Source organism: Athene noctua, chromosome 26 (genome assembly GCF_965140245.1).
Source record: "Athene noctua chromosome 26, bAthNoc1.hap1.1, whole genome shotgun sequence".
Classification (NCBI taxonomy): Eukaryota; Metazoa; Chordata; class Aves; order Strigiformes; family Strigidae; genus Athene; species Athene noctua.
The window spans coordinates 5,482,078-5,498,072 of record NC_134062.1 but is presented as its reverse complement, the minus strand read 5'-3'; the positions used below and the strand labels follow the sequence as shown (position 1 = coordinate 5,498,072).

Sequence of the window (15,995 nt, the reverse complement as noted above, 5' to 3'; positions counted from 1 at the left end):
CTGAAAGGAGGCCCCTGATCACTCCGCTTCCGCTGCACGTAGGTGAGCGATGAGAGCAAAGCCAGTCCTTACCCTGCAGGGGCTCTGTCAACAGGTACGTGCTCATCGGCGGCTGGGCGATGGAGGCGGGACGCACCCGAGACCCATCAGTGGAGCCACAAGGCCGGTTCTTGGGGGGAGACGCACGGGAGGGGGCGAGGGATCGACTGAACCACTGTGGGCCCCTGGTCTGGGGGCTTGAAGTGTCGCTATCATGGGGGTGATCAAAAGCGGCTTCCACTAAGCGTCGGGAGTGAGGGAGGTCCCGGGTGCTCAGGACCCCTCCCAGCTTGGCACGGCATGTGCCAGGCGTCGCATCCCTCCCTGGGGGGCGTGGGGGGGTCCACGAAGCAAAGCCCCGAAGGTACAAAGTTCGTCAAACTTTATTGATACACTGCACAATCACAACCATCTCTTATTCTTGCCGAATTAGAAAAGGTTACAACTACAATGTAACATGCACAAATCTCAGGTAGTATAGCCACCCTTGGAATACAATGATGGACGGAAACTGAAGACCGGCCGTCGTGGCCGTTGGCAGGAGAGACCTGGGAGCTGCGCTCCCCCCGCCCTGGGCACCCGGCCACCCCCCGAGCGTCCAAACACGGAGAGCAGCGGTGGCGAAGGGGTCCGCCGCCGGCCTCAGACAGCCAACACGTTCCTCACAATGGCACGTTACATGGCACGAGAAAGTTGAACGCCGTCCTGGCGGAGGAGGACAGGGGAGCCGACCCGGCCCGGGGAGGAGAAGGATGGGGCGGGGGAAGCCCTGGAGCCGGGTCTCATCGTGGCGTCTCGTCATCGCCTCCGCTCTCTGCTATGCCACGGCCTCTGGCCCTGCGTGTCTGGGGCTAGTTCAGTGTTTCTACCGTGGGGACAGAGAAATTTGGGGCTGGCCCCGGGAGGTGCCAGGCTGGGGAGGGGTCTGTCACGGGGCGGTGCAGACCAGCAAAGGCGTCAGGGTGAGGCGTCTTTTATGCCTAAGGGTACTTTTGGAGTGGGCACCCAGGGAAGGACATGCGTGCCGGCTGAAGATGGTGGCGTTCCCACTCTGAAAAGGTGCCTGGGTAGGACCAGGATCGCTGCCAGTGCCGCCTTCCCAGGATGGTGGTGGAGAGACGGAGCAGGACCACAGGGACCGCAGGACGCGGACTCGCCCGGGCAGCGCCGTGCCGGATCCGTGCCCATCAGGTAAGCCAGCGCGTCCGGCCAGCTCTGGAGCAGCCCCTTCCTTGGGCCATGTGCTTTTTGCCCATCAGCCGTGGGACATGTTGGACATCCAGGGTGTGGGGGCAGGAGTGTCCATTAGAGATTTTGTAGCTGTTGCTTTGTTGGGTTCTTTTGGTGACAACCTCACGCTGTGTGCCAGTTGGCGTGGGTCACAGGCAGCCCGTGGAGAGCAGGGATGAGGAGAGGGCACGGCAGCATCGGGGATGGCGCGGTGGCCTGTCGCAGCCTCTGGCTCCGGGTTTGTGGTTTTTTCTTCTATATTGCACACTGAGGACTTGGCCCCAGCTTCCTCGCAGCTGCAGAAAGCCGGACGGCGAGGGAAGGTGTCAGCAGCAGCAGGGATTGCGTGGGAAAGACGATGTGCGTGGGGCCGTTGCGCTTGTGGAGGGAGACAGAAGGGGCAAGGCATCAGGACAGGGGGATGCTTTGTGCACTCACTCAGCGCTGTAGAGTCGCGTCTCCCTGGCACAGGCACAGGGTCTGGCGCTGCGTGTGACTTTTTTTCAGGAGCAGGACAGGAGGGGCCGTTCCCAGACCATGGCCCCAGAGCATTCACGAGCATCCAAGGAGCGTGGGGAAGGCTCACGGCTGCCGTTATGGGTGAGGGTGACCGTGGCGCAGATCACTGTCAGGCTTGCAGTTTGGTACGCAGGGAGATGATGTGGCCACTGCCATCATGGACAGCGCAGGAGGGGGCAGAAGCTCCCAGGGTGCCTGGAGGAAGCAGAGAGTAGAGTCTGGACACATCCATTTTGGTGTTGAAGGCATGTTGCAGCAGGGAGGATCGGCAAGCAGCAGAACAGGGGCATCGGAGTCGTCCTTACCGTGCCAGCGCAGCGAATTGACAGAGCCTTGTCCACAGCGTCGAACATATTGGCCTTTCCTCGGGCAGGGGCACGTGGCAGGCATGAGAAAAGGCAAAGTGCGGATGTAGAAGCTCAGGGTTGGCTCCTGTGCTTCCTCCACCCCTCGGGAAGGATGTCTGGCTGAGCGGTACTGGGAGGCCACACTGGGAGATGGACTGGGGAGATCCCATCCCCTCTGGGTGTGTGCAAGAAGCCGTAGCAAAAGGGCCTTAGAGTTTTGCTGTGTAGTTTAGTGCTTCTGCCCAGCACTGGTGGTGCTGTGCTTTTGATGTGCTGGTTGGAAAACCAGCCTGGAGGAAGCTCCCCAATGAGTGTCGGCGGTGCATCAGGGTGAGAGTCACGGGGCAGGAGTCCGGAGCGAGGAGGGACGACAGCTGCAACGGTGGGAAGGGTCTTGTCCCCACAGGGGCCACCGGCAGTCTCCAGGGCTCCCGTTCCTGGGAGAGCAGCTTCGTGTCACTGGGGAGGTGGGGTACGATGTTAGCCAGGAGAAATAGCAGTGGGGATGTGCATGACCTTGAAGGATAACTAGTCGTGTTGAGTGACCCCCTTGGAAAGGGCCGGCGAGCGTCACGGTGGGGCTGCACCGCGGTCCTGGGGAGCAGGAAGGGCCGAGCGATGCTGGGAGCGCTTAGGGAGGAGCTTTGGCGGTGAGAACTGACATTCAGGACTGAGAGGGCTGAAGGCAGAGCCAGGGGGCTTCAACCTTGGGGTCTTTTTGGGCATAGGCGGCTTAGCGAGACAACAAGACAGACGTGCCCGGTGACGGCTCCAGGCAGCGCCTGCCCCGACAGCTCCGCGCCCACTGCGTTGGAGACGAGGCGGCCGCGGGGAGCCTCATCCGTGCCGGACCGTGTCCCCGGGGCGACGGTGGCAGGTGACAGTCTGGTGGCACGTGGTGGGGTCTGTACAGCGTAACCAGCGGCGAGAATGATCCCGGCACGCGGGAGAAGGGGCCATCCTCGGACGCTCGGCGCCGCCGCCCGTCCTCCGGCGCATTGCCCGTCCGACGGAGAGGAGTCCCCGGGCGGCGCGGCGGGCCGAGCCCGCGGCGGGGGAGAGGCGCGGCGGGGCCTCCCGGGACCCTCCGCTCCCTTATCAAAAGTCGAGGAGGAGGCGAGCAAGGAGGGCAGCCCAGAGGCAGAGGCCGGCGGCTGCCCGGGATGCTGCGTTGCCACCGTCATGCACCGCTCCGGGCCCTGTGCAGGGGAGAGAAGAGGAAGACAAAGGAGAGCGTTAAGGATAGTGCGGAGAGGACACAACGGCACGAAGGGAAGCCCCCTCCTCGTCCCTGAAGTTCCACAGTTCATTCATGTCCCACCCCCTGTGCTGAGTGTCCCCCAGGGCTGACTTGGGGCGTCACGTTCCCCCTCTGGGCAGGCTGGGGGGATGGGTTTTATAGAAACATCTCAGTTGGAAAAGCCCTTGAAGCTCCTCCAGTCCAAGCACTAACCTCACCCTGACCATTCCCAACTCCACCAGATCCCTCAGCACTGGATCAACCCAAATTGTCAACCCCTCCAGGGATGGGGACTCCCCCCCTGCCCTGGGCAGCCCATTCCAACGCCTAACAAGCCCTTCTGGAAAGAAATACTTCTTAAGAGCCAGTCTAACAAGTTTGTTTTGGAAGAGCATTGCTGGTGTTGTCATGGAAGCCGAGTGATGTTGGGGAGCTTGAGCAACATTTAAGGGATGTGTGGTCCTTGTTTGAGGAGGAGGAGGATGCCCAGGGCAGGTTCCAGTCGGGCCCCACTGCACTGGGAGGTCACGCTCCTTGGAGAGTCCAGGTCAGAAACAGGCCCCGTATTGGGAAAAGAGGGTCCTCGAGATGGTGGGAGCCGAGTGGGGCACGAAGCAGTGGCTCGGTTTCATCAGGAGCAGAATGTTGTTGCGCAGGCAGGGCCTTAGCAGGGGCACCAGGGTGAGGATGCTGTGGTGGGCAGCAGTGGGGAGGGTGGGCAAGGCTGAGGGCACCTGTGGTGTCCCAGAGGATGCAGGAAGGGGGTTTTTCATTTTGGGTGGAATATGGGAATCCCACGGCTGAGAAGGGCCAGCGGCGAGTCAGGCATGGGGGTGTGCAGTGGGTTCACAGGGGCTCTCAGGAGTTGGGGGTGCCAGGAGGGGTGTGCAGCTGGGGGCTGATGCGGGGTTCGTTCCTGTCAGGCATATGGTCAGGGGAGCAGGGGAGAAGCCGGATGGCCTTTAACAGGAGGATCAGGCAGGCTGATGGGTGAGGGAGGCTGCCGGGACGCCCGTCATGCAGAGGAAGCCCACATTTTGGCCAGCATGTCTAGGGCTGTGGACGAGACATGAGTGACAGAGACGTGCCATAGAGCACCAGATTCATGCCAATGAGCAACAGAGATGTGGCACTGGGAGAGGCTGGGTGTGCATGAGGGTGGTGGGTCATGGTGTGGGGAGCACAAGGTGCAAATACAACTTCATGATCAGCAAGATGCAAATGGCCATGAGGGATCTGCTGGGACTGGAGGGTATTGGAGCAGCGCGACTCACAGGAATAAAGGCTCACTGGTGTGGGAGACGGTGGTGTGTGGATGCATGGAATCTCAGGTGCACGGGGATGTTTTGGGGTTGCATCATGGGGGTCCTTGGCAGGCATGTCAGGTGAAGAGGAGACAGAGATAGTGATGGGCAGGGAGATGGCTGGAATGAGCAGAGAGCAAGCGAGGAGGGTGGGACCGTTGGCAGACAGGTGAGGGGGGGGGAGCACATCCCCATGGGGGAAGCCAGGCAGAGCTGCAGGGTTTTTTCTGGCCAGGTCGTGCAGCCAGCTGGCCAGGTCGGAAGCTGGGTGGGTAGATGGCTGTGGAGAGGTGAGGTAGGCTTGCCTGACAGATGGAGGGCCAGGCAGGGTGGGTGGGGGTGTAGCTGCTCAGCGGGACAGGTTGCAGGGGTAGATCATCGGGTAGGCAGAACGAGAGGCCGGGCAAGGAGCACACACGTGAGGGCCAGGGGTTGTGCCAGGGCAGTGGCCAGACGGTCCGTTGTTTGGCGAGATGGGCAGACGGAAGCCGAGAAGGGTGGGTGCCGGTCGTTGCTGAGGGGACGGTTGTAGCGGTGGCTGGCCAGGCAGGTACGTGGGCCAAGTGAGGGAAGGAAAACCATGGCGATGGTGCCGAGGTGGGCAGCGCGAGCAGCCGGCGGGTTGGGAGCGTGGGTGGGCGCACAGAGAGAGAGAGCACGATATGTTTTTTTGCCATCTCCTTGCCTGCTTCTGGGTCTGTTTCTGTCCCTGTTTTTCCTTCTCGATCCCTGTTTCCCCCCATGTCCCAGTCGGCCCTGTTCTGCATCACCCCATGCCTGTCCCCGCTCTGCATCTGTGTGTCTCCCTCTGTGTCCACATCCGCTTGTGTCTGCATTACCGTCTGTCCCTTTTCTCCTTCCGTCTCTCCCTGTGTCCTCCTCTATATTTTACCATCCATTCCTTCATCCCTGCTTCTGTCTCCCCATCTGTCTGTTTTGCCTCCCTACCCCCATCCCCCTTGTCCATCTCTGTGCCTCTCCCTCCCCGGGTCTGTAACATTCTCTGCATCCCGCTGATTTTGCGTTCATCTCTCTCTGCCTCATGGCACGTCTCTCCACTTGTCCCCCTGTTTGCCCGCTTCCCTCTGTCCCATCTCTCCATTCTGAATCCATGTCTGTCTGTCCATCTTGCCCTGCCTCCCCTCGTGGCTGTCGGTCTCCCTCAACAGCCATCTCTCCCCCTGCCTCCATCTGTCCCTCCGTGTGTGGGACTTTGTCTTTCCCAGCATTTCCTTTCACAGCACTGGGCTCCCTTCATCCATCTTGGCCCTCTGCCCGCACCCCCTGGTCCTTGTCCCTCTTTGTCATCCCCTTTCTTGGTGCCTGGGTCTGTCCTAGTCTGTGCCTCTGTCTCCCTCCATCTCTCTTGGTGCTTGCCTTTCGATTCTTCTCTTGTTCCCCTCCGTCTTTTTTTGCCTCTCCCTTACTTTTTCTCCCTCTCTTTGGGGGTGTGCCCCTCTGTCACAGTTCCTGTCTGTGTTTGTCCCCAGGTTCCTTTCTCACCAAAGCCTCTACTTTTTGCAGGACTTGTGGTCTGTCTCTGTCTTTCTGCCTCCCTTTCACCCCTCACCAGCCCCCCTCCCTCACTCTCTGGCTTCCCTCATTTTTCTTCTGCTCCTCCTTGCTCTTTCTTTGCCCTCCTTGCACTTACAGTGTCTGTCTGTCCCCTGTCATGGAGTCCCTTTCCCCATCCCACTCTCTCTCCCTTCTCCACTTGCTATCACTTGTTTTGTCGGTCCCTCTGTGTCACCCTCCATCCCCCTTTGCCTTTGTCCGTGTCTCTCTAGGCAGTCAGCCCACACGTGGTCTCTGCATCTCTCCCTCATAGTCCCAGTCCCTCATGGTCCTTCCCGTTGTCTCTCACTGTGTCTCCTTCTCCCTCTCCCCTTTCCTCTCTGTCTCCCACTCTCTGTCTGCATCCTTTTTTCCCCTGTGTGCCTCCTAGTCCATCTCCCTCCACCACCTTCATCCCTCTCTCTGCGACTGCCCTCCCGTCTCTGCCTCCATCTCTGTATCTCCCCACATCTGCTGGCTCCTGCTTTTTATCCTTCCCGTCTCTCTGGTGCCAGTCTGCGTGCGTCTGCCTCGCAGCGCGTCTCCCCTTGGATCCCTGTCTCCTCCCCTCTCCCCACACTGTGTTGGGGGCCCCCTTTTCTCAGTGTCTGCGCCCGTCTCTCTCTGCCCATCCACCCTTCCCATCCACCCTTCCTGTCTGCATCCACTGATGTTTTTCACTGGTACCATCCTCTCCACCATGTCTCTCTCCTGCTGCCTCTCCCCCGCACTGTCATGTGTGTGGTTTCTCTGTCTTTCCCAGTCCCCCCTCCCTGTACAGGCCTTCCCTCTTGACATCTGTGTGCATCTCTGTGGCTTTCTTCATCCATCTCACTCCTTCACATCTCCCATTCCTCCTCTGTCCCTCACCTGTGGGTGTTTCCCATGGTTGGCCCATTCTCCCTTTTGTGACTCCCCAGCCCGTCAGTTCTCATTTCTCTCTGTCTTGGGCCCCGCTCTGTGTCTATGCATCCCCCTCTCCCCAGCCTCTGTGACGCTCCTCCTTTTTGTCATCCCCCGTGTCACTTTGTTCAGCCTCCCCCCCTCTCCATTTCAGTCTCTCCCTTTCTCTGAATCTCAGTTTTGTTTGCCTCCTCATTGCTCACCCCTGTGCTATCTCTCTAGTCTCCCCCCTGTTTCTGTTTCTTCCCTGATGGGTTTTCTCCCTCTCTCTGCCTCTCCTCCTTCAGACTGTTCCCTTGTCTCCTCCATTTCTCCTCGGACCCTCTCCCTTGTTCTGCACACACCCACCCCCTTTGTCTCGACCCCTCCCTGTGTGTCTGAGTGTCTCCCTCCGTCCATCTCAGTGTTTCTGGCATCCCTGTGTCTTCTCCCTGTCAGTCTGTCTCTATTTTCTTTGTCTCTGTGTGTGCCTCATGGTCAGTGTCTGTCCCTCCCTCCCTGTGTCGCTGTGCCTGTGTCTCTCTCTCTGGCCTCTATTGTCTCTGTTTTTTTTTTTTCTGTGTCTTGTGCGCTCTCTTCCTCGGTACATCTGCCTGTGTTGTGCCGCATCCCTCTTATGACCTAACCCATTTTCCCTGTGCCAGTGTCTCTTTGCCCGTCTCCCCCCGTGATTCTCCATCTCCCCATGCTGCCGTCCCCGTCTCTCAGAGCCCTTATCAATGTCCCCGTGTCACACTGTCTGCCCCTTTTTCTGCGTGCGTCTGTCTGTCTGTCTGTCTCCCTGTGTGTTTTGGTCCCTTTCTGCCTCCCAGTCTTTGTGCCCATCTCCCTCTGTCACACGTGTCTGTCGCTCTGCCTGTCTCCTGGTCTCCAGCCACACAGATCCCATCCCTGTCTCCTACCCCCCCACCTTTGCCCTCTGGGTCCCCTGTCCCCCCTTGTGCTGTCTCAGTTTCTTCCTCTGGTGCCCTCTCCCTCTGCAGTGTTTCTCTGCCCATCTCTCTCTCTCCCTTGGCTCATCTTTGTCTGGTCTCCTTTTTCTCTGTCTGCATCGCTCTGGTGGTGACCCTCACTTGTGTCCACGCATCTCCCTCTGCAGCGTCCTCCTCGCTGTCTCTCTGTGCCCCCCAACCTCCCACCTGTCTCCCCGCCTCCCTGTCCTCCCCTCTGGCACATTCCCTTGTTGTGTCTGCTGCTACATCTCTGTCTGATGGTTGTCTCCATCTCCCTGTGTCTTCCCTGCTCTCAGTCTCTGTGCTGTATGTCTTCCCCCTGTCTTGCTCCATCTCATAGATGTCTCCCTCAGGGCATGTGCCTCAGAGGTTTCCCTCTCTGCATGTTTGCCCAGGTCTCCCTTCCCCTCCCTCAGCCTCCCTCTGTGCCACTCGTGGACATCTCTCCTCCAACTGTCTCTGCACTCCCTCCCCATCTGCATGTCTCCCTCTTTCCCTCTCCCCTTCTGTGTGTTGTGTGTGTCCTCTCCTCCTCCCTCCCCTCCTCATCCTCCTCCTCATGTCCCTCTGTCTCCCTCTCCCCTGTGGCTGCCTCTGTCACTCCTGTCATGTAGCACTCTGCAGAGTCACCCTTCCTTGTGTCTCCTCCTGCCGTGCCGCCCATTGTCCTTTCTCTGTCTCTTGTACATCTGTCTCTCCACACGCCTGCTCTCTCTGCATCTCCCTCTCTCTGTCTCCTGCCATCTCCCCCCGTGTATTTTTCCCTTTTTTTGGCCCTGTCACTCTTGGTAGCTCTCTGCCTGTCCCTCTGTCAGCATCTGTTGTTCTGTCGGTCTCCACCCAATTTGTCTGCGTGTCTGTGTCTCCTTGCACGTGCCTTTCCATCTCCTTGGATCTCCGTCCCCACACCCCGGAGTGCTCCTCCACAGCACACTGTCTACCCCCTTTCGTCAGTGTTTTTGGTGCCTGCCCCTGTCCTGAGCTCTCGCTCGGTCTCCTCACCTTTGGGTGCACATCCCTCCTGGAAGGTCTCTCTGCCCCCCTTCCTGTCCCTCTCTGCCCTCAGTTGGCCACCTTGCCCTGCTACCCTAATTCTGCCTGTGTTTGTTGCCCTCTTGACACCCCGGTGTGTCATCTGTGTCCACCTCCCTCTCCCCCTGTCCCCATTTCCCTGTCTCTCCTGAGATGCCCTTTGATTGGTTATCCTTGGTCTGTCTCTGGCCCTGTCCATGTCCGTGTGTCTCCTCCTCTCCCTTTCTGGCTGTTTTCTCTTCAACACTCCAATGACACACACTCTCTGTGCCCGCCTCTTGCCCTCTCCCTCTTCCCCTGAGTGTCTCTTTCTCTCCCTTTTATTGTTCGTCTCCGCTTTCTTTGGAATCTGACCATTTCCCTGCCTGCACACCTGACCATTTGATCTATGTGCATGTTCCTTGTTGGCTGCCTCCCCCTCTCCCCCCTGGCCTGATGTATTTCTCCAGGTCTCCTGCTGTCCCCTTGTCTCCAGCCCATCTCTGATCATCCATGCTGCCTTGGGGTAGCTCTGCTCCTCTCTCTTTCTGCTGCTCATGTCCCTTTTGTATGTCCTTCTGTTTTATGTCCCTCCTGTGTCCTCCTCGGTGTCCTTTCTGACATTTCTCTGATTTTTGTGCTCTCTCCCATCAGTCCTCTCTCAGTTTTGGCAGCTGCCTGTGCCCCTCTGTCTTTGTCTCTCTCTCTCACCTGCTCTCTTGGCAGTGCAGTTGCTCCATCTCCCTCTTTCTCTGACTCTCCCGTGTTTTGCCATCTCTGTCTGTTCTCCCCCTCACTGCCTGTCTCTGGTTTTGTCCCTCTACTGCTCATTTTTGTTGGGGTCTGCTACTCCCTTTTATTGCCCCTCTAAGCTCCCTCTCTCCCATCCTGGCTCCTCTCTCCACTCATGTTGCTCCCTCTCTGCGCTCTGCATCCCTTCCTCTCACTCTGGTTCTCTGTCTGCCTCTTGCTCTGCTCCCCCTTTTCTCTTGTGATCATATTCTCTCTGTGTCAGCCTGTTTCTATCTCTTGGTGTTGCCCCCCCTGGCTGTTGTTTTCTGTGGTTTGAGTGCTCCTTGCTCCACATCTCAAGGTCCCTCTGTGTGTCCCTCCAAGTCTGTCTCTGTGGCTCCCTCCCCTCAATGTGAGTGTCCCATCCCTGGGCCTGCTCTGTGTCTCCTCCTTCTTTCTCTCTGTCCTCTTGGTGCGTGTCCCTCTGTCTCGGTACCCTGCACTCCCTCTCCTATTTGCTTCTCCTCCCTGTCCCATCTCCTGTCCTTCTCTCCCCTACTGCATCTCCACTCTTGGTGCTGGCGTTGTCCTCCCAGTTGGCCCTGATCTGGTCTGTCTGGTGGTCTCCCTGCCTCGCTCCTGGTGACTTCTGTTGTTTTTCTCTTGCAGCCAGCTCAACTTAGTCTCTGTTGTGTGTCTCTTTGCCCTTCCAGTCTTAGACTGTCTGTGGTGGCGCAGACACAGAGGCAGGGGAGAGGAGAAGCCTTTATTCAAAGAGGACCAAGCAGCTTGTCAGCATTTGGGCAGCAGGAGGTTGCCCTTGGGGATGGCTTGCCCAGGTGTCAGGGGCCAAGCCACAGTGGAAGAGAGGCTTGTTAGCTACAAGCCAGGACATGGATGTGCACCAAACAGCCTCCCCCCAGTGTAAGTCAATCCCTGGATGTTGACATGCTACCGTTTTATCCCCAAAGTTAATAAAGTTTTTTTCTTGATATAACTTCTGTTCCTCCAGCAATGCCACCCTTCCAGTTCACCAGCAACACCCCATTGCCAACACAGGGCTGTTCTCTCTGTCCCGCTGCCGGGCAATGCAAGGAAGGGGAAGTGATCAGGCTTTAGATTCAAGCCCCCAGCCACGAGGCATGCACTGGATCAGGACAAAAGATAACCCACACCAGACCACAATAGACCAGCCCGTATCAGCTTTCACCTGATCAGTTATTAGAACACAAGACAACAGACCAGAGTAGAGGGGAACAGAACCTGACCGCCTCTTAGGCCCAAACACAACCATACAGAACAGACCAGGGTGAAAAAACCAGACCCAATCAGGACCAACCTGACCACCCTGGAATGGAGCAGGGTAGGGCAGAATAGCATTGACCAGGACACGACAAAGGAGAATACACCACCATAGACCATCCCAGAATAGACCGGAACGGACCAGAGAGGAAGGGAACAGAAGACAGAGGCATCGTAGAATGCAACAGATTAAGCAGAAAGAGAACAGACCAGAGTTGAACAGCCTAGATCCAAGGATGAGAGCACAACAGTACACATGAGGTTGGCACCAACTAGAACAAACTCTGGCTGAGGAGCCCAGAGAGCTGAGTGGAATGCTCGGCTGTTTAGAACAGACCAAATCACACTGGAACAGATTCAACCCTGACAGAACAGGACTACCCAGGGACTGCACCAGAGCAAAGCTCAACAGACCAGAATAGAACAGACCACACCAGACCAGAACTGACCGCTAAAATAGAGAGAATGCAGAACCAAACACGAGAACAGAAAAGAGCACCTTAGTGTAGAACACATGAGAGCAGAAAGAATAAACTGGAGGGGAAACATGGGGATGGGCCACCAGGATGGGGGCACACCACAGTACATTAGTTTGTTTGGAAGGGACCTACGCCAATCATCCCATCCAACCGCCTGAGCCTTTCAGGCCTGACCAAAACATGAAAGTGTGTCAGTAAGGACATGCCAATGCCTGGGAAAACCCAGGAACACCCTCTCAGGAAGGGCACAGTTCCTACCATCTCCCTGGAAGGGAGGGCACAGCACAGCCCCACTCCCGTGCTTCCCAGCGCGCAGGGATGAGGATCGGTCAGCACCTCCCGCTCCATTTCTGCACCTTGGGAAGCCAGACGGAGCCACAACAACAGCCCTGTGCCCTCCACGGCTCCTCAGGATGCTCTCAAGCAACCAAACATCCTTCTGAGAGGGCAGGGCCCAACAGAGCACACAATACACGAGGTGAAGCCACACCAACACTACTGGCAGAGAGGTAATCGCCTCTCAGCCAGCCAACATTCACCCACCACTGACCAGAACCCTTTCCATGTGGCTGCTCTCCAGCCCCTCCACTCCATCCCAGGTGTGGACTGCAGCATCAGGCCGCCTGTTCTGTTTTACCCTTCTCCCAACTCTAAATTCCAGTTTGAGGGTTCCCGTCCCTCAAGCTGGGTGATAACACCATCCAGTGCAGTATCAAGTGTTCAGGCCTCTTGCCCTGTCACACCCCCAGCCCCTTGACCCCTCACATCGCCTCAGGATGATGCCTCCACCTCCTGCCACAACTTTTGCACTGCTCCACCCCACGCAAGTGACCCTGTGGCCCCCCCTTCCCAAAACATACATGCATCCCCTCCTCCTCCTCCCCAAGGAACAACACTGGGCACCCCCAGGCACTGCCCCCCACCGGGATGAGCTCCTTGCCAAGTGGCAGTCCATCCCCCCTACTGCTGCACACTCCATTGACACCTATCAAGCATTCCCCCCCCCCCCCACCCCCCCCCCCCAACAGCAACAATGACCCAGAATCTCTAGAAGCCACTTGCCCAGCTCCTACAACATACCTGCACCAAAGCAGGGCACCCCGAGTGCCAGGCTCACTGATGCCCCACAAGTAAAATCAAAGACGTGCACTTCACGCCACCCCAAATCACCAAGCCTCTCCAGGGCATGACACAGCCCACCAAGATGGTACCTCCGGGAATGCTGAGGGGGACGTCTCGGTGCCACAGCACCCACTGCTTCCCCATTGCTGCCACGGTCCCAGTCAGATGGAGTATAGGGGACCCATAACCGAGACATGGGTCCCCACCACAACACTGTGCCCCCACTCTCTGCCCTGATGCTGCCAAAGTCCATGCCAACAGGGACACTCTGCTGGCTCTCCACAGCTCCTCCAGCCTGCCACCCAACTCCATCCTCTCCCTCGCGCCGAAGCCCAAGCCCAGCTTGCCAGAATGCCACTGGGACAGTCACATGGGCACATGCCACAGCTACATGTCACCTTTCTCAGTGACAGCCGTCCAAGCCACCATTCCTCAAACACCTTCCTGCCCAGGTGCCTTACACAAACTGCCCTGCCACGGCTCTCAATGCCTCAGCCACCGGGCCTGATGCTGCCAGTGCAACACAACAACTGCTGGTAGTCCTGCCTATACAACACCCGGGAAACCCCCACCACCACGCACCCAAAGCGCGAGCTCACCCGGCCTAGGCCGCCTCCTCGGCCCTGTGCTCCAGCAAAGTCACAGCTCAGCCAGGAGCCTCTTCGCCGCCCACAGCCCCGGCTCCACAAACAGCCACCCGCTAGCCAAGCCTGCTGTGCACCCCTGAACACCCCATGTGTGCCTTGGGTCGCTATGGATCTCATCAGCTGATGCATGCTCTCTCTGCAGGACCTTGCCGCTCACATCTCATGCCATTCAACGCCTTGAGGGGCCACCAACATTAAATACAGCCAGTTCTGCTTCGTTGCTGGCCTCCTTCTGCTCTTTTTCTTCCTCCTCCTCCTCACTGGACCTTGCTGCAAATAAGCAGGGCACCTACCGTACAGGATGATGCTGGCGTTGGTGTTGCCCAGCTTGTTCGTAGCCACACACGTGTAGTTGCCATAGTCCTTCTCCGAGACATTGAAGAAGGTCAGTGTCGACAGGCGGCCCTTGCTCTCGATCCGCACGCCCTCCAGTCCGTTCGCTAACCTGTGGGGAAACGCGGATGCCAACGCTCGGAGAGCCTCATCATACCCCCCTCCCCGGGAGCCCCCTCCCTTCCCACCAACCAATTCCCCCACTGGACTCCCCACATCTCGCCCAGACCCTTGGCCCCACCACACTGCCCAAAAGCACACTGCACTCTCCATCCCATAACCCAGCTCTCTGCCAGACCCACAGAGCCCACATTAATCCTCGCAAGCTACAGCCACCATCCCCAGGAGAAAAACTACCCTGGGGCCTCCTCGGCTATTATGCGAGTGCTTAGACCCACCAGAACTAGTTGATCTCGGCTTTTCATTGCACAAAGCCCTCGGCCACCACCTCACTGCCCTCCAGCCACGAGGCTGGTGTGGCTGTCCCCCACCCCACTGTGCCCCAGTCTTCCCCACCTCCGCGGCCCCTCACCTGGTGTCCTCCTTGAACCACTGGAACTCTGCCACAGGGACGGCCGAGGCCTCGCACTGCAGGATGCCCTTCTGGCCCACCGAAGCGCCCGTGTTCTTGGCGTTCGAGATGTAGGGTGGGTCTGCGAAGATGCCAGGCTGCGTCACACCAGCCTCCACACACACCCGCCCTGCCACAATTCCCCCATCCCTTGCACTCACAGTTGACAGTGACTTTGACTTTCCTCACGTCTGGGACAGCCACATCATTGACGGCGCTGCACTCATACTCCCCGGACTGCTCCCGCGTGATGCCCGTGATCTCCAGGTACTCGTCCTCGCTCACAAAGCCCTGCCCTGGGAGATGTCCCAAACGCGTGGCACCATCACCCTTCACCCAGAAAACTTAGAACATCACTTAACGAGCATCCTCACCCTCATTCCAGGACACACCAAAAGAGCCAGCGCCTCCACAAAAGCTGCCGGCAAACCGTGGGCTACCTTCATGTCCCCCCAGCTACCTCCACGGGGACATCCATCCCTCTCACACACACCAGGCAAGATCCCTCCTCAGACCCCTGAGCGTGGTCTCACCTTTCCCGGAGAGGTGCCGCCACGTGACGGTGGGCTCCGGTCTCCCGAAGGCCAGGCACATGAGGGTCACGCTGCTGCCCTCGTTCACGGTGATGTCCGACGAGATGTTGACGATCTGAGGGGGAACTGCAAGACACCAAGGAAAGCACAACCACCATCAACACACAACCCCTGGCTGTGGGACCCACAGAATCATCTCAGTTGGAAAAGACCTTGAAGCTCCTCCGGTCCAACCATTAACCTCACACTGACCATTATCAACTCCACCAGATCCCTCTATGCTATGACCCGCTGCCATCCGCACCGTCACCGACCCTGTGTCACCAAACCAACACCTCGGACCGGAGCTGAGCACAGTCCTGGGCATAAAGTGCTCCGCTCACCAGTCCCCTGCACCAGGCAGGGGCCAGAAACATCGGCTCTCCCCACCCTGCTGCAGCTGAGACCCCAATAACAGTCTCTTGTTACGGCCTGCAACAAGACTCATATTTGAGCATATTTATTAAAGCTGTTTAAATTACTGAGCGTCCGCTCCATTCAATACCAGCCACAGTGATTTATATTACTCTATCCCCAGATACTCCACCTAATAAATAACTTGGCAATCTCTGCACCCATAAATATCCCCAGCCCCAGCAAAAAGCAATTAAAGCCCGCTTGCCATCTCCACTTCCCGGTGCTCCGGGCTGGCAGACGCAGCCCCTAAAGTGGCCTGTGCCCTGGGGAGCAAACAAAGCGATAGAAAACGACCTGCCCAAAACTAAATATTACTCCTGTAGCATCGGAAAAGATGCCCCGTGCCCCATCCCCAAGCAAAAAAGATTTCAAGAGCCCCAGCTCATGTGGCATCATGTGGCCAACCCTTGTGCCAAGGGCTCTCCCTGGGCACTGGGATGCTGACCTGAAAACTGCTGTGGCTGACGCAGGCACAGCCTGGAAGGGGATGTGAGGGCTGCCCGACTCTCCTGTCACCCCCAGGGACTGTCCCTGCCCTGCTCAGGCTGCTGCATCATTGTCCAAACTGAGCAGGCTGGGTAAGGACAGAGGGATGCCGAGCGGGGGACCAGGAGAGCTGCAGTTACCACCCATGAGGTGCTCAAGCCTCACGGGGATTATTAAAAAAAAAAAAAAAATCACCCCAAAAGAGCTTTTCACTCCCTGGCAGCCTCCTGGGTG

At 58.0% G+C, this 15,995-nt stretch overlaps 1 protein-coding gene across 3 annotated transcripts in view; it reads right to left on the bottom strand.

Moving 5' to 3' along the window:
• Nucleotides 1-291: 291 nt before the first annotated feature.
• Nucleotides 292-15,995, bottom strand: part of OPCML (opioid binding protein/cell adhesion molecule like) — a 301,102-nt gene continuing 285,398 nt past the window's right edge. For all 3 annotated transcript variants that reach the window (XM_074927439.1, XM_074927438.1, XM_074927440.1), the window contains 5 exons: nucleotides 14,820-14,945; nucleotides 14,448-14,582; nucleotides 14,248-14,368; nucleotides 13,676-13,827; nucleotides 292-3,334 (listed from right to left, as the gene is read on the bottom strand). In XM_074927439.1, the coding sequence (XP_074783540.1) occupies nucleotides 3,234-3,334; nucleotides 13,676-13,827; nucleotides 14,248-14,368; nucleotides 14,448-14,582; nucleotides 14,820-14,945 (635 nt within the window). In that variant the 3' untranslated portion in view covers nucleotides 292-3,233. The remainder of the gene's footprint in view (nucleotides 3,335-13,675; nucleotides 13,828-14,247; nucleotides 14,369-14,447; nucleotides 14,583-14,819; nucleotides 14,946-15,995) is intronic.